General features: G+C 41.1%; 1 protein-coding gene across 1 annotated transcript in view; it reads left to right on the forward strand.

Moving 5' to 3' along the window:
- Nucleotides 1-18,575, forward strand: part of myt1la (myelin transcription factor 1-like, a) — a 61,081-nt gene that overhangs the window by 19,751 nt on the left and 22,755 nt on the right. Inside the window, exons 5-12 of the mRNA XM_061929761.1 lie at nt 1,606-1,687; nt 1,762-1,816; nt 1,959-1,992; nt 4,738-4,800; nt 8,324-8,691; nt 10,997-11,633; nt 11,689-12,140; nt 12,784-12,918. Coding sequence (XP_061785745.1) covers nt 1,762-1,816; nt 1,959-1,992; nt 4,738-4,800; nt 8,324-8,691; nt 10,997-11,633; nt 11,689-12,140; nt 12,784-12,918 — 1,744 coding nt within the window. The 5' untranslated portion in view covers nt 1,606-1,687. The remainder of the gene's footprint in view (nt 1-1,605; nt 1,688-1,761; nt 1,817-1,958; nt 1,993-4,737; nt 4,801-8,323; nt 8,692-10,996; nt 11,634-11,688; nt 12,141-12,783; nt 12,919-18,575) is intronic.

Raw genomic sequence — 18,575 nt, forward strand, 5'->3', positions numbered from 1 at the left:
AAATGACAGGTAGCCATAGCAACAGGGCTGATGCTTCAGGCTGTGTTTGATTGACAGCTGAAAGTGTGTGCAAACATAGACCACATGTAAAGTCCACATTGATGATGATGTGCGTGTGTGTGTGCATGTGTGCCCCAGTGCGCATATGTGTGTACATAGACTCGTTTGTCAGTGTGTGTGTTGTGTGTGTGTGTGCGTGTAGGAGCTCTGCATCAGACTGTAGCAGACAGGCTGAGTGTCAGTCTGAATACTAAACAGTATGAGACTCCTCTTCACACCACACTCTGCGCACATATAGGACACAAACACACACAAAGCTCTTTTGTGCTTGACAAATATTGGAAATAAGATCTACAAAGACAAGATGTTGTTGACCAAGTAATTGTGCTGGGTTTATTTGTGACTAGACTGTTTTCATAAGATGAGCTAGACAAAATACATCTACTGACAACTTTCTCTTGAAAACTTACTGAAAGTAATCACCAACACGCCAAGTGTTTGCTCATATGTGGTTCAGTTGGTTCTCTTGAATGTGTGACAACGTTCTCGTTCTCAACCTGTCCCATGTGTAAAGTGTCTTCAGATCACTTCTGTTGTGATTTCACGCTATGGTAATAAAATGTGTGTAAATTTGATGAATTGATACACACACACGCACACACCCAGAGTTTATGCATCATGCTAAGTGGTGCAGCTTCAATGAGAGGGGTTTCTTCTCATGGTGTAAGAGGAGGAAGGTGGTGGTGACTGTGATGTCGGAGCACGCTCAGTGATGCTATGGCCTCAGATGAACTCAGCTTGGCCATGTCGTTGAAGCGGAACGTGTGCGAGAATTTACATTTCTATTAGCACTGCTGCACTGCAGTCTGCATCAATTCTTCTTCTTTTTCATTTTCTTTTCTTCAACTTCTTTTTCGCTTTGTCTTTCTTCTCCCTTTTCTTGTACTTGTCCTTTTTCTTGTCTTTCTTCTCCTTATTTGTGTTCTTTTTTTACTTCTTTTTCATTTTCTTCATCTTCTCATTTTTCTTGTCTTTTCTTGTCCTTTTTCTCTTTCTTCCTTTCATCATTGTCTTTCTTGTTCTCCTCCTTTTCCCCTTCTTCTTCCTTACTCTTTTTTTCTTCTTTTTCTCCTTTTTCTTTTTCTGCTTCTTTTTGTTCTGCCTCTTCTTTGTCCAATTTTTTCTTCTTCTTTTTCTCCTTCTTTTTGGATTTTTATTTGTCTCGTTATTTTTGCTTTTTCTTGTCTCTCATTTGTTTTCTTATTTTTATTTTTATTCTTTTTTAAACTGTTTTTAGTGAATGTTCATGACATATCTTACCATAATCTTATAACAAATCCAATGAGGTTAGACTGTTTTTCTTCTTCTCCTATTACCTTTTCTTATCGTCCTTCTTCTACTTCAATGTTTTCTGTATGAAAGGAGATAGCAGGCTTCGGTCTGCTACTCGTGTTTAATACTCTTCTTATGGAGACTGAGTAAAGAAAGAGAGGTTATGTAAACACCTGCATGTGTCTCCTGGTCACCCTGTTGATCATGTGACCAGCAGCATCTGATGGCCTGGCAAGCATCAAATATGTGACCTTTTTGATGTTTGTGTTGTAGAAGATGAGCAAGATGAACATCTGAAGCTACCTGCCATCCACACACTGCAAACGTTTCATCCAGATCAAGGTGGTCCAACCAGGTATGCTCTTCATCATCATAATCATCATCGTCATTATAAATAATCACAATGTTGTGACATAATTTCCTGTCCAGATGGAGGTGAATGCAGCAGAGAAACGGCATCGAACACGATCCAAAGGAGTGCGAGGTGTGAACCTCCTTGTCACGTTTTTTAGCAACCTACTTCTTCCTCTTCTGTCTTCCTGCTCCTTTTTACTTCTCCTCACTTCTTCTTGATGGTTACTTCTATACACAGTAGTTGTTGACAGATTTTGTCTTGTTGTGTGAAGCTGTCGTGGACGCCGTCCCACAGGACTTATTCAGGTATGTGACCTTTGTGACATTCAGTGACTCATGGTTGTCAACTTGTTCAGTGTGCTGCTGTTGGGTTGAGCACTTCAAACAGTCATTTTGTAGTACAACGTTTGTGCGTGCGTATGTGTGTGGGTGAGTGAAGCCCAGGGCTGTGTTTCAAATGGAATATTTGGGGCAGTGCACTTCAATAAGTACACTGAGGGCCTGATTTACTAAAGGTTTGTGTGGACTAAAACTAATGTGTGCAAAGTGGATTGTGTCTGTTAAGTGAGCAGAATTAGGCGAGCAATCCATTTTGCGCCTCTGTCTTCATGAATACGCAAAATATATGCTAATCATCAAAACGCCCACAATACTTGGAGGAATAGATGCAATTATAATTATTTATCACGCACAATGTGATTTATCATCAATCCTCACCGTTTTGGGAGCACTATTTTGCGTTTTATTTAGCACACATGAGAAGGACATGCAATCTGACACACACAGCTGCAGGATCAGTGCTCAGACAATGGACAGGCGAGAATCCTACGTGTGTGTGTGTCAACATTTTGAATGGTCAGAAATATAAAATGTTAGCCATATCGTTTATTCAACAACATCATTTTATAATTTTACAGCTGCTAGAGAACTTAAAGGGGACCTATTAAGCAAAACCCAAAAATTGCAAAGATATTTATAAAACCATCTTGCCTTCCTTCAAACTTCTTACCAACCGTCCGTTTAGAATTTTGTTGAAGTGTGACATGAGCAGATTATCTGTTGTGGTAGAAATGTACCTAAATATCTTTGAGCGAGTCAGCCTATTTTCAGTTTTTAAATCTGTCGACGATAAAATTCAATGAAGAAGAATATGCTGTTGTTTGTTTGCTTTAACCAGCAAAAGTCACAACACAAACTTTCAGTCTCATCTGAAGTATAGATTGCCTTACTTGTAACTTATCTGGGATGTTGTGTTGTGGTCACAGTCAAATACAAATTAGATGGCTGGTGGGTATCAAAAACAACAACTATCAAACATAGCTGACCAAAGCGTAGTCAGCATGAGGGGGCGTGGTTAGGAGGGCTTAATTTCTGTCGAACAACTTCGCCTCTCATAACAAACTGTTTTTAGAGAAATTGGCCTAAAGAAAGGTCTTTAGTGCAAAATCTATGAAACATTTTTACCAAAGAATCATCATTACATGTTCTGTAGACCAAAATGAAGTGTGAAAATAGAAAAAAAAATAATGATATGATCCTTTTAAGGGGCTGATTAAAACAAATTCAATCGATGTGTTTTGGTGTTCTTTCGTATTTTTTTAATGACGTTCGTTTTTTTCACATAGAATATATATTATTCAAAATACTTAGTCCTATCACCTACATTGAGGTTTTATACATATGATGTAAGTATATACGTAATGTAGTAACGGGCACATTTATAATAACATTTAATATTTATGTATTTTGATCATTTTAAGTATACGCGGAGGCATTAATTTCAAAAATGCATTGCAACATTTGCTTTTTTTTCTCTACCACTGATTATTACTCACTGCAGACTTCATGAGAGCGAACAAACAAATACAACATCACCTCAATCAATCAATCAATCAATGTTTATTTATCTAGCCCTAAATCACAAGTGTCTCAAAGGGCTGCACAAGCCACAACGACATCCTCGGTACAAAGCCCACATAAGGGCAAGGAAAAACTCACCCCAGTGGGACGTCGATGTGAATGACTATGAGAAACCTCGGAAATGACCGCATATGTGGGTAACCCACATATGGGGGTTACCCACCTACTATACAATGTCTGCTGTCATTAGGATGCCGACTGCTAGGATGTTCATAAATTCCTGTTTAGGTGAAGAATGACTCATAATCTTCACAAAGCGCACAAAAATGTGGGTTACATTGTTGATGCACTGGACTTCTTCTAAAATGCCCATAAAAAGTGGTACATATCTGCTGCTGTTTGATAGCAAAACACCATAAGTAGGAGCATGATAACATGAATGTGCAGTTCATGATCCAATGTCTCCATGATTAAAGCTACATAGTACACCCAAAAACCTCATTTAAATAAGGCGGTCTGCACCATTTATGAATAGCATGTGCAATGTTAGTAGATATACGTGGTATTCAGATCTTAGTAAATCGGTCCCTTAGTATACATACTTAGTATATACAGTATATATTTATACTTAGTTCATGGGTGTGTGAATGTTGACAGTACAGTCTTTGGCCATCACATATTTATCTTCTTCTTTGGTTACTACTTTCCATCACTTTGGGTTCCTCTTCACCCACCATTATTTGCACTTTGTCAATTTCCTACTGCTAGGGTTGTAAGTGTCCTCACTGCACACTCCCCACTTTACTGTTTTGGATGCAACATCCGAGTACTGACAGTGTACACCATTTTGCCGTACTTTGCGGTGTGAACGCACTTACAGTATGCACTCAATAGACACAAGTACTCAAATTGAGATACAGCCGCAGTGCAAATAAGAATGCATGCAGCAGGTATTTGCAGGTTTGACTTAGACCCATTTTATTGGGTGTGTGATGTGAGCTGTCTCGTACGTGCATGCTCTTGAGTCATGAAAAGGGCTGCAGCACCCGAGCCATATGTGCACACACACACACTACACACACACAGAGTATGATAAAGTACACAACGATAATTTGTTATTCAGAATGTATCAAAATGGTATCCATGTGGAATGTTGCATCATGTCTGTGTGTGTGTTTACTTCCTCCTCAGCTGTCCAACGGCAGGTTGCGACGGTTCAGGACACGTCAGTGGCAAGTACGCCCGGCACCGCAGGTAAGACTTGCATAGTTTAGTCAACCTGTGTGTTTTTGCACTGCAGAGGATGTACAGCTCAGGAAAAATGTGGTAGATGTTTTGGCTAGAGATGAAGGGCAGGATGATAGATGGCTGCCAGAGTACCATAGTGACTGTCATAGGGTCGCTCACGATGCTCATACAAAGTCCAAAACCAGAACTCTGATATGAACCAGAACTTTGAAATTAAAGTAAAGAAGGTCCATTTACAAGAACATTCTATGTTGGTGAGAGTTAGTAGTGAATCTTGTCTCGTGAGAAAGTTGTCTCTCTTTGAATGAGTTGGCGGAGGACGGGTGAGGTTCTTTCTCTTGTCTACATTTGGCTGTCTCTCTTTAGTTCTATTGCTCTCTGGAGGATGTCGCCATGGCGACAGCGCTGTGTGCATGCTGCAGTGTGAGGACCGGGAGGGATGTGGCCCCTCTGCCATGGCAACGGTGAGGACAGGACGTGAATATGGTGTCGCCCACATTGCGCACCTTCCAATCTCTCCTGCATTCCCCCATCCACACACACCCTCAGCCCCTTTTGGCACACAAGTGTTGCCACGGTGATGAGTGTTTGTACGTGGCGTTGCCGGGGGCGATGATCCTATCCCGTCTAACCTCAGCCTGCATCTGTGTAATGATGCTGCTGAGACTGATATCCTCAGTCACCTCGTGCATGCTCTGCTGTCTCAATTTAAACAAAATTATTATATATCCTATTACTCACATAACAAATGCAAGAATGAAGAGTGAGGACGCAGGAGGCAGATGAGACCAGGTGTTTAATGCAGTTGTTGGGTTTATTATCAATAGCAGGTAACCATAGAAACAGAGTTGCTAAATTGATTGTAAATATCCTCTGCGATCGTATGTGTGTGTGTGTGTGTGTGTGTGTGTGTGTGTGTGTGTGTGTGTGTGTGTGTGTGTGTGTGTGTGTGTGTGTGTGTGTGTGTGTGCGTGTAAAGAAGCTAGTGCCTCCTGGCTACATTAGCAACTATTATTATAGCATGACTGAATCAATTGTGTTTTTGTTTCACTAGCATAGCCTGTTAGCATCTGTTCATAACAACACATTATGATCCAATTCAGTACAGCATAATCAATCACAAAGCATTGCGTGAGAAATTCTTCACCACCCTCCCAACACACACACACACTCTGCACATAATTACCATGCACAGTCGCTCGCCCTTGCAGCATTCCCTCGTTTCTGATTGCTTTAATTACTGCTGGAATTTTAATTGGCGGGAGACAGTGAGGTGGCCAAGGTCAAGTGTGTGCTCACGCGCACAGACAGACACGCAAATGCACACACCCACACACACACACACACACACACACACACACACACACACACACACAGACATGCATGTTTCATTGACTCTGTTATTATTCATAAGTACAAACATGGACACTTACAGCAGGTGTTGAAAACACTTCCTGGCCATTTCATTTGATACAAAAGCTAATGAGCTCCAATATAAAATAAGTAATGTTAACGTTGTACATTTCAGAGATATATTAGTGTAAGTATTTGTTTATTATTGTACTGTATAATCATAGCAAAGGTGGAAAATGACACGTCCGCATCATAAATTGTTCACAAATCTGTCTAAATTTGTGTTAGTGACCGTTTCTTCTTCGCCAAGATAATCCATCCCACCTCACATGTGTGGCATATCAAAATGCTGATTTAACAGCATGATTATTGCACAGGCCTGCATTAGGCTGCCCACAAAAAAGGCCACGCTGAAATGTGCAGGTTTATCACACAGATGTCACAAGTTTTGAGGTAGCAGGCAGTTGGCATTCTGACTGCAGGAATGTCCACCAGAGCTGTTTCCAGTGAATTAAATGTTAATTTCTCTACTATAAACCATCTCCAAAGGCGTTTCAGAGAATTTGGCAGTACATCCAACCGGCCTCACAACCGCAAACCATATGTAACCACACCAGCCCAAGACCTCCACATCCAGCAGGTGCACCTCCATGATGGTCTGAGACCAGCCACCCGAACAGCTGCTGCAACAATTGGTTTGCATACTGAAATAATTTCTGCACAGACTCTGAGAAACCGTCTCAGGGAAGCTCATTTGCATGCTCGTCGTCCTCATCAGGGTCTCGACCTGACTGCAGTTCATCGTCGTAACCAACTTGAGTAGGCAAATGCTCACATTCGATGGCGTCTGGTGTTTTCTTCATTGATGAATCCCGGCTTTCACTGTTCAGGGTAGATGGCAGACAGCGTGTGTGGCATCATGTGGGACAGCGGTTTGCTGATGTCTACATTGTGAATCGAGTGGCCCATGGTGGGGCTGGGGTTATGATATGGGCAGGCGTATATTATGGACAACAAACGCAAGTGTATTTTATTGATGGCATTTTGAATGCACAGAGATACCGTGACGAGATTCTGAGGCCCATTGTTGTGCCATTCACCCAAGACCATCACCTCACGCAGCATGACAATGCATGGCCCCATGTTGCAAGGATCTGTACACAATTCCTGGAAGCTGAAAACATCCCACTTCTTGCATGGCCAGCATACTCACTGGACATGTCACCCATTGAGCATGTTAGGGATGCTGTGGATTGGTGTATACGACAGCATGTTCCAGTTCCACTTCGCACAGCCATTAAAGAGGAGTGGACCAACATTCTACAGGCCACAATCAACTACCTGATCAACTCTATGTGAAGGAGATGTGTTGCACTGTGTGGGGCAAATAATAGTCACACCAGATACTGACTGCTTTTCTGAACCCCCCAGACCCCCAATCAAGAAAAAAATCACATTTCAGAGAGGCCTTTTATTATGGGCAGCCTAAGGCACACCTGTGCAATAATCATGCTGTTTAATCCGCATCTTGATATATCACACCTGTGAGGTAAGATTGATTATTTTGACAAAGAAGTGCTCACTAACACAGATTTAGACAGATTTGTGAACAATATTTGAGAGGGATAGGTTTTTTGTGTTGATAGTAAAAGTTTTAGATCTTTGAGTTCAACACATGAAAAATGGAAGCCAAAACAAACATGTTGCGTTTACAATTTGGTTCAGTATATACTGAGATAGGCTCCAGCACCCCCCGCGACCCCAAAAGAGGCAAGTGGTAGAAAATGGATGGATGGATATATTGTCATTAGATTAACTGTTAAAATGTTCAAAAGTTATGAGGTGTGCATGTTTAGACGACAACGTTTATGTGTGTCCCAGACACAACATAAAGTATTTGAAATGGAAAAGGACTAATTGCTTCCTAAAATCACATCAGTCTGCAACTACTGAAAATATTTTCAGCATTTAAAGCTGAATTCTCCCATCACTTCATGACTATTATAGGATTTGTGTGCTTAGAATAGCTTTTTTCATGAGTATTTTTCAAGAGGATTATCTTCCCCACCACCTGCACACTTGACCTCTGACCTTTACACATGAAATAAGTTGATGTATTTTCGTGAACAGCCAACATGGCCGCCAGTATGACATGTGATGTCCTGTACTTCCCCAGTGTGTACGGCTGCCCGTTGGCCAGAAAGAGGAAGGTTCTGGAAAGACAGCCACTGGAGCCACCTGCCAAGAGGAGGTCCTTCATCACCTCCTGCCCTGCGGAGGAGGAGGAGGAAGAGGCTTCTTCGTACCACAGCTATGAGAACCAAGGATTGGTGGAGGGGAGAGAGCAAGAGGAATTAATGGAGGAGGAGGATGAAGGTGAAAGGTTAGAGGAGGAAGAGTTCTCAGAGTACGAAGAGCAGCCTGAGGAAGAGGAGGAGGAGGAGAGGGCGGACACAACAATGGAAGAAGATAATGCCATGGAGGTGGGGATGGATGAAGAAGATGAGGAAGAATATGAGGACCATCATCATCATCAGCCGCAGTGTGAGTTTATTTTCTCATCCATCCATATTTTCATCCATTAATTTATCCATACTTTCATACAGTACACCCTTCCTCCATCAACACGTTCACATATTTATTTTTTTATCCTTACTTTCATACATCCATTCATCCATCCATAATTTCATACATCCATTCCTCCATCAATACTTAAATCCAGTGGTTCCTAAACTTGCCTCTCCATGTACCACCATAATGACCTACATAGCCAACTCAGTGGCCTTGTGGTTAGAGTGTCCGCCCTGAGATCGGTAGGTTGTGAGTTCAAACCCCGGCCGAGTCATACCAAAGACTATAAAAATGGGACCCATTACCTCCCTGCTTGGCACTCAGCATCAAGGGTTGGAATTGGGGGTTAAATCACCAAAAAAGATTCCCGGGCGCGGCCACCGCTGCTGCACACTACTCCCCTCACCTCCCGGGGGTGAACAAGGGGATGGGTCAAATGCAGAGGACAAATTTCACCACACCTAGTGTGTGTGACAATCATTGGTACTTTAACATTAACTTTAACTTAATTAAAATACAGTAAGGTAGTAGGCCTAAGTATTAATTACAAACATTTAACAAGTATATTTAATATTTCTGGCCACGTTAACATTACACACAGTTTGAATATAGGAAAATAACACACTATACTTTAATCAAGTGATTTTTTTTGTGTACCTCTAGACGGTACCACAGTTTAAAAAAGCCTGATTTAATCCATTCATTCATTCAGCATTACATTCATACATTTATATCTTCATTTATCCATACATTCATTCATACATATATTCTTTCATAAGTCCATACTTTCATCCATTCTTTCATCCATCCATACATACTTTTATTTATCCATACTCTCATTTTTTCATGCATCCATACTTTCTATCCATCTATACTTTCAACAATCTATTCAGTCATCCATCCATACTTTCATCCATCAATTTATTCATACATTCAGTTATCTATTTATTAATTCATCCATCAATACTTTAAAATACCAATAGAGTGAGTGGAAAAACAAGTTGACTTTATATGCTTAATTGTGTTTCATTGTATCCATTAAACCATATCCAATTGTATTTATAATACGCAAATTATGTGAAAATACCGTCTAAACATCACAAAATGCCACAAATTCAGTCGGTGATTTAGAATATTTCGCTCCGAATATCTTCGACAATTCCGTTCCACATCACTGGAGTAACGCTTCTGCACTCTGACCATATTATCAGATCCTTCACTCTGGAAATACACAAAAATTGGAAGGAGATGTGCTGTTCATCATTCACAATTTTGATGTAAGACAAGAACACATTCTTGGCTTTTTTAATGCATTTGAAATCGTAAAAAAAAAAGCTAACAATTGAGTCAACAGATGGAGGGTCCTCTATTACCCCCAATATGCTCTCTAAAAACATCCAGAAACCACCAACAATACTCCATTTATATGTCGTGACCTGAAAATTTGCCAAATATGAGCGATATTGTTATTATAAACGCCAACGCAGACGACCTATTTTAGCGGCGCATTGGTAGCAGTGGGCTAAGTACTAGCTAACGCTGCTGTTGTTAGCACACTAATCCGGTGGCTGCTTCTGCTTCGTCTCAAACGTGCTATAAGTAAATTCCAGATTATAATTAATGCATCCCTCACCTGGTAGTAGACAAGTATGGCCATAGACCGAGAGTCTGGTCGACTTTGACATCCCCGAGATGGCAAAAAAGACATAGTTGCGGCAACGTTTTTTTAACCCTTTGTGAGGATTGCGATTGAATCTTCATCTAAATGGAACGATTACATGTATTTTACACAGTATATCCCGCCATCTCACGGCTTCTCCGACGTGATTACATACGTACGTAATACATGCACACGCATTAGCGTGTTGTTAGCTAATATTAGCAATTTGGATAGCTAGCGTTAGCTGTCATTGAATGTAAATTTTCTATCATAACAACAACATGACCGCAAATTGTTTGTTGCTTCTCTTGGACTGCTTTTGTATGTGTGCACAAGCTCCCTGCGCGTACACGTTGACAAGACCGGGTGAGTGACAGCCGTAAACAACAATCATTTTTATTCCGGCTAGTAAAAAAATGTATTATATAAACTTTTCAATTGTGAAAAATATAGACAATTGTCAAACAGATGTGTTCTGTTAAACCACTAATGGTAACATAAGCTAACCAGTGGTGTTCTTGTTATCATTTTTGCTTTGAAAAATGTTACTGTGAGGAAGTTGCAAATAACACCTTTAAGTAAGCAGAATATTAAGTGTGTGTTGTTCCTTCCTGACAGTTGACTACCAGCTTAGTGGACAATCAAAACTTATTGCTGTCCATAAGGATGACCACAACAGTTGCAACCCCAGTTCCGGTCCTGGTCCTGGTCCAGGTCCCTGTCCCGGTCCTGGTCTCGGTCCTTGCGAGGACTACGAGAACTACGACGAGCTGGTGGCCAAATCTCTGCTCAATCTGGGCAAGATTGCTGAGGACGCCGTCTACCAGGTCATGACAGACTCAGAGATGAACAGCAACTCATCCAACAGCGGCGGCGAGGACGAAGACGAGGATGACGCCAGCGAGCAAGGAGACCGAACGGCCGACCTTAGCGTGGACTTGAACAGCGATGTCGTCAGGGAGACGGTGGACTCGCTAAAGCTTCTGGCACAAGGCCACGGCGCCATTCTGCCTGAAGACGGCTACCCTGAAGGTGCCCTGATGGACGGCAGCCACATCAATGGGAGGCCCGGCTTGGGCGGAGTCCTGGCGGTGGAGAGTGAGGAGGACGTATGTCTCAGCAGTCTGGAGTGTCTAAGGAATCAGTGCTTCGATCTGGCTCGCAAACTCAACGAAACGCACCCGTCTGACCGGCCTGCTCTTCACCACCACCTCAATAACCCCTTGGACCAGCAGGGGGCGCTTCATCTCAGCAGGTACGCACACGACCATGTGATCAGCATTGTCAAATGGAAAATTCTTATTCCTCAGTCCTCTCAGGTATGACAGCCTTCAGCAGGGATTGCAGGAAGATTCTCGGCCTTCAGAGCGCAGCTTCTCTGACATGGTGAACATGATGAGGGTGGAGGAGCAGCTGAGCCCAGCGTCTCGAGGGTATCCCACCAGCTGCAGCCAGGAGGGCGATGAAGACACCACATCTGTAGCTTCCGACCGCTCGGACGACACCTTCGACATGGCCAAGGGGAACCTGTCTCTGCTGGAGAAGGCTATCGCCCTGGAATCAGAGAGGGCCAAAGTCATGAGGGACCGCATGGTCTCAGAGCACAAGCAGACCAGACGAGACCACCACCACCATCATCATCACCGCCACCATCATCATCATCGCGGCCATGGTGAGCACAGCCCCAGGCTGAGCAGCACCGGTGAAGAGCGCAGGTCCAGAATGCACCACGACGGCTTGCACAGAGCGTTCTACTCAAAAGGTAGATAACACTTTATTGATTTTTATACTGGATAATAAACAAACAGCAAGACCTCTGAAGTCTTTTTTTGTATTTCCATCAGCTCTTCTCCTTTTCTGCATACAACATACATACTTATTCAAGTATTAGTACAACTGAGCACGTTTTGTCCTGATTTACTTTCTGACATCTGTGTCCTGCACAGTCTGCTGACATATACAGTTAACTGAATCAATAGCAACACAACAATAGATTAAACCAAACCAAGAAACTAATTAAGTTATTGTGTGAATATTGAAGATTTACACATCATAAAGATCAGTTATATATATCAAATCATTGCAGCATCAAAATATTTATCTTGTTCAAGACGGCTGTCCACTGTATGGACACCTTCAACATTCCCATTGACATTGAATGCATGAACTTGTACATTTGTCAGTCAATTCAAATCACTTTACCATTCAAATTAACACATTTTTACAACAAATTTAAACTTTTCTCAAAATTCTACATTTTGCAAACTATTGATCTTAAAATTTCTTACAAAACAATTCCCAATTTCCCCTAAACTTTCCAAACGTTTCAGTTCAGCTTGTCAACATTCACACAATTTCTATACACCCATCCCTTTTGTTATCTTATCATCTGTGTTTATTTCCAGAATCTTCCAGGGGGGAGAAGAAGGAGAGCAAGTGCCCGACGCCCGGTTGTGACGGGACAGGACACGTGACTGGTCTGTACCCGCATCACCGCAGCCTCTCTGGATGTCCTCACAAGGACCGTGTCCCGCCTGAGAGTAAGATCCGCCTCCTGGACGCAAGTCTGACAAGTCATTTTAGTCAGCCATTATTATTTTCACTGTTGTTGTTACTTTGGCACTGCCATGTAGCTCTCAGGGCATTGGATCGATCGCAACTGAACTGTTGAGATTGTCTTAGAAGACGTTTCTCCTCTCATCCAAGCAGGCTTCATCAGTTCTCCTGTAAAGGTTAAAAATGCTGCACCAAGTGCTCAGACTAGAGCTGTCCTATCTAAGTCTGTGAGCATGAACTGATTAAGCCTGCTCGAGTGAGAAGCCAAGTGTCTTCTAAGACAATCTCCACAGTCCAGCTGTGTTCGACTCAATGCCCAGAGAATACAATAACCTGATGAATGAGAATATTCACAGGCATGCCATGTAGCTGGTGTAAATATTCCAACGTCACTGAATTCAGATGACTTGTTGGATGTACATGTTGTCCACCATGCATCTGTCCTGCATGTTTCCCATTCCGACATTAGGGGTGTCCCAATACATCTTTTCCCTTCTGATACAATACCAATATTGGAGCCTTGACTATTGATCCCATACAATATCAGCAGGAATCATACATACTTCTATTATTTTAAAAGGGCAGAATGTTAGAAAGGGATTGATCAAGTGAAATTGGTCAAACAGAGAACAATGATAGGTATAATAATGGGTTCAATCCTTGGGCTCGGGATCTTTCTGTGTGGAGTTTACACGTTCTCCCAGTGACTGCGTGGGTTCCCTCCGGGTACTCCGGCTTCCTCCCACCTCCAAAGACATGCACCTGGGGATATGTTGATTGGCAACACTAAATTGGCCCTAGTGTGTGAATGTGAGTGTGAATGTTGTCGGTCTATCTGTGTTGGCCCTGCGATGAGGTGGAGACTTGTCCAGGGTGTACCCCGCCTTCTTCCCGAGTGCAGCTGGGATAGGCTCCAGCACCCCCGCAACCCAGAGAGGGACAAGCGGTAGAAAATGGATGGATGGATGAAAGGAAGTTTATGACAGAGTTAAGTTGAATGACATGTTTGTTACTGGATACTTTCTAATATACGTTTGCCTTGAAGACTTATATGTAAGTAGTATGCAATATATCATTATTTCATACTTGTTTATATTGACAGATGTGCTGTTTTACACTGCGGTGTTGTTCAATTAAGTACACTTATTATGTATGTCCTGCGATGAGGTGGCGACTTGTCCAGGGTGTACCCCGCCTTTCGCCCGAATGCAGCTGAGATAGGCTCTAGTACCCCCGTGACCCCAAAAAGCGACAAGCGGTAGAAAATGGATGGATGGATTATGTATGTCTTGTGTGCTATTGTGCAATGGCGTGTCTAAGGGCTGGCCTGGGGTGGCACGTGCCACCCCTAGAATCTGATAGGCCCCCCCAGGTGCCACCCCACTCAGAGACAGAACGATTTGAAGCAGTGTTTTTCAAACTTTGTTATGCGTACGACTCAGGCTCCATCTCGTCGTACATCAAAGAATTGCTTAATTCAGGAGTTGCCAAAAATGTATTTTTAAAACATGAAGTAAATGACATTGAAATTTAGTATGCCACTTAATGGGTGAGATGCGCCGCAATTATTATTGCTCATGTAAATAACAGGCGTATAACTTGCACAGACTCATTATATAGGTACTAATTTGGACAACCGTTTCAACTCATGGTCCGATTAATCAAAAACCAACACACTAGGTTAAAATATGTGATACAAAAACATACAACTTGCCCGCTGAACTATGTGGACATTATAAAAAAATGTTGAATAGTACCATACACAATTAAAAGATACACCCATTTAACATTTTACTCCGCCTGACTGATAATATGCAAAACATTCTTCACACTTCGACATGTTTGTCGCATTTTAGTTGCTGCATGAGGGACATTGATAGAAAATGGATGGATGACTAGATATTTCTGATGGATTACAAAACTTTAAGGAGGTCGTCATATTGTAGTAGCGGGCAATCTTATCCGGTGCGCACATATTGGCTTGCAACCTTAATCGGCGGATTGTGCACGCACATATCCGGGTGGCGGGCAACCTTTTTTGATTTATGATGACCAATGATGAGCAGCCAGGTTCTCGACGTCCTTCATTAAACAGAAGTCCTTTTAGTTACAATTTATATTTTTTACACAAGTGTTTGCCTGCCAACACAAAACCAGGCACATTCATCTGTTTTGAACGTATTTCAGTCCCATCATCTTTTGTTATTCCACTGTGATTCTAGTTCTACTCAGCCCAGGTAATTTATTTGTTGTGCAAATACTGTTAAAGGCCCGCTGTGCAATACGGTACTTAAAATTATTCTGTTGCCAGCAATTTAAAGAGTGGATTTGAATGAGGTTTAAGAATGTTACAATTTTTATATTAACAAAGAGGAAATTTGACATACGGTATTTGTATTTTGCGCCAAATGTTGAAAGTTGTCTGACGCACTGTAATAGCTCAATGCTTTGCAATTTTGTTAATGTCAGCACATGTCTTACAAGAAGACTCACTCCATACTTGGTGGTGGTAACCGTGGTAAACTACTATTGTAGCTACAGCTGCTCCAGGGGTAGACTAAAGATTAAATGGGTGCTACCCCTGCAGAACTAGCGGCCACCCCTGGAAAAAAAGTCTGGACCTACCACTGCTATTATGCGCTTAACTGTTGTGTAGCTACTAGGGGTGTAACGGTACACAAAAATTTCGGTTCAGTACGTACCTCAGTTTAGAGGTCACGGTTCGGTTTATTTTCGGTACAGTAAAAAAAAATATATATATATACCGTATTTTTCGGACTATAAGTCGCAGTTTTTTTCATAGTTTGGCCAGAGGTGCGACTTATACTCAGGAGCGACTTATGTGTGAAATTATTAACACATTACCGTAAAATATCAAATAATATTATTTAGCTCATTCAGGTAAGAGACTAGACGTATACGATTTCATCGGATTTAGCGATTAGGAGTGACAGATTGTTTGGTAAACGTATAGCATGTTCTATATGTTATAGTTATTTGAATGACTCTTACCATAATATATTACGTTAACATACCAGGCACGTTCTCAGTTGGTTATTTATGCGTCATATAACGTACACTTATTCAGCTTGTTGTTCACTATTCTTTATTTATTTTAAATTGCCTTTCAAATGTCTATTCTTGGTGTTGGGTTTTATCAAATAAATTTCCCCCAAAAATGCGACTTATACTCCAGTGCGACTTATATGTTTTTTTCCTTCTTTATTATGCATTTTCGGCCGGTGCGACTTATACTCCGGAGCGACTTATAGTCCGAAAAATGCGGTACACATTGTTTGGTTATTTATTTAGCAAATTTGTAAACAATGGCTTTATCCTTTTAACATTGGGAACACTATAATAATTCTGCCCAAAAATAGAAATAGCTCTGTGTGTGATGGATGTGAGCCACCACTAGGCTGATCAGTGCAACAGCAGGCAGTCATGAATGCTAAGCATAACAATAACATACATTTACACACAGGGTTGATTGCCAGGGTTAATGTGGTCAACATATATCAAATAAAAACTAAATAAGATAAGACTCAGAATGGTTTCTTAACAAAACCTTTCTACATATAAAGTGCTTTTTTTGATTGATTGATTGAGACTTTTATTAGTAGATTGCACAGTACAGTACATATTCCGTACAATTGACCACTAAATGGTAACACCCGAATAAGTTGTTCAACTTGGTTAAGTCGGGGTCCATGTTAATCAACATTAAACTGCCTCAAGTTGTTGCTCAGATTAAATAAAATGACAAAACATTTCTTCTGCATACAAAAAGTGCAACATTAAACAGTTTCAAGTCAACTCAGCCTCAGATTAACTTTTCTTTCCCCCCCCAGCCTTTAACCCTGGTGACTTTCACTCAATCTTCATGTTTTTTGCCAGACAAATCAGTTTATCCACATTGTCTGCAGAAAGAGCAGACCTGCTTGCAGTTACAATGTCTCCAGCTGTGGAAAATACCCTTTCACTGGGCACGGAGGTAGCAGGTATGGCGAGGTAGTGCCTGGCTAACTTGGCAGTAAGAGGATATATGGGCTCATTGTTCTTCCACCATAGAAGTGGGTCAAAATCTAGTTTTTAATGCAATATGGTCTTAAATCTGCTGCTACAAAAACACCAACGGCATTTGTTATTGCTTTAGCCCTGCCTGACTCGCCGAGGAGAGGCTGCTTGAATGCGATGTTTGCACGACGCCCGTCTTTCTCTTCGTTGAAGCGATGTTCACTTGGGGGTGGTGCTGCTTCAAATGGGTTAGCATGTTTGACGTGTTGGAAGAAGCATACCCTACTGCTGCTGAACATGCTGGCAAACCGCTTTCGTTTTGTCCGCCTCTCGTCCTCCATTGTTGTATCACACCGCGAAGCCGAAGTGTTCCCAAACGGGAGATCTTAATGAGGCAAGAGGGTCTTCCAGCCCTGCCTTTTACATTTTGTCGTAGCCTATGCTGACCATATTCTGAAATCCCAAAAAGAGGACACATATATGCGTGCCAAGGCGGGCAGTACGCCAAGGCCGGCCGGGACTAGGTGAAAATTTGCCAAAGATACTCGAACTTGCTTTATAAATAATATATTTATTTAAATAAAGCATTTTTTCTTCTCTGTTGACAGCAGTGTTGGCGCTAGGAATTTTCAAAATGGGGTCCCACAGTAAATTTTTGGGGTCCCAATTTTTTGTAAGCGTTTTAAAAAAAATTTTTAAACGTATGCATTATCCTGTTATATCTCACATTTGTTATTGTGTTTTGGAAAAAGGTTGCAATAAACGTTAATTAATTCATTTAAAAAAATAATGAAAAAAGAAAACAAGTTTGTATACATATGTAAATGTATTCAGTTATAAACATTCATTCACTTTCTTCTTTCCTTCATGGATCTAAACTTTACCTCTGCTGGTAGTTTTTTCTATGTTTTTATTTAATAAGTTGTATGTGTATTTATTTCAGTATAAAAGTGTAAAAAGTGTTTTGCTTGGTTCATGAAATGATGATAATGGTGTGCCAGGGCATACATACATTTTATATTTAACGCTTAAATCTCTGGAGTCTACATCAACTTCAGATCTATTCCTCATTTCAAAATGTTTTAGTTTTTTTTAAGTTGTTTTTTTGTTTGTTTGTTTTCCGCCCTTTTTTTAATGGCAAACACACAAAATATGCAAAATCTTCCACCAAAATGTTTTTTCTAAGTGGAATATTTAATGTGATGTAATCGGAACCTTGGATGGGTCAATAATTCATAATAACATTGATTTTGATTCAATATTATGTTTTGAGCAATGACAGTTTGAAAGAAAAAAAAACAGCTTTGTTTTATTAGTCAACATTGCAACTTTTTCTTAATTACATTTCACCTTTAAGCTTCTTTATTTCACTTTTGTTATGTTTTTGTTTATTTTAATAGTATTTTTAGAATGTGCCTTGGGCCTTTAAAACATTAGCTGTGGGCCGCAAATGGCCTCCAGGGCACACTTTTGACACCCCTGCTATAGATAATAAAAAATTAAATCTGATAAATCTATGGATAAAAAGCAGAACCTGGCGACGCATGCGCGTTTATCATAACTCTCTCGCTCTCTCTGTCTCTGCCCCTCCCTCACGAATGCTGCTGCACGCAGAATTTGTTTT

This window comes from Nerophis lumbriciformis, linkage group LG34, assembly GCF_033978685.3.
Source record: "Nerophis lumbriciformis linkage group LG34, RoL_Nlum_v2.1, whole genome shotgun sequence".
NCBI classification, from domain to species: Eukaryota; Metazoa; Chordata; class Actinopteri; order Syngnathiformes; family Syngnathidae; genus Nerophis; species Nerophis lumbriciformis.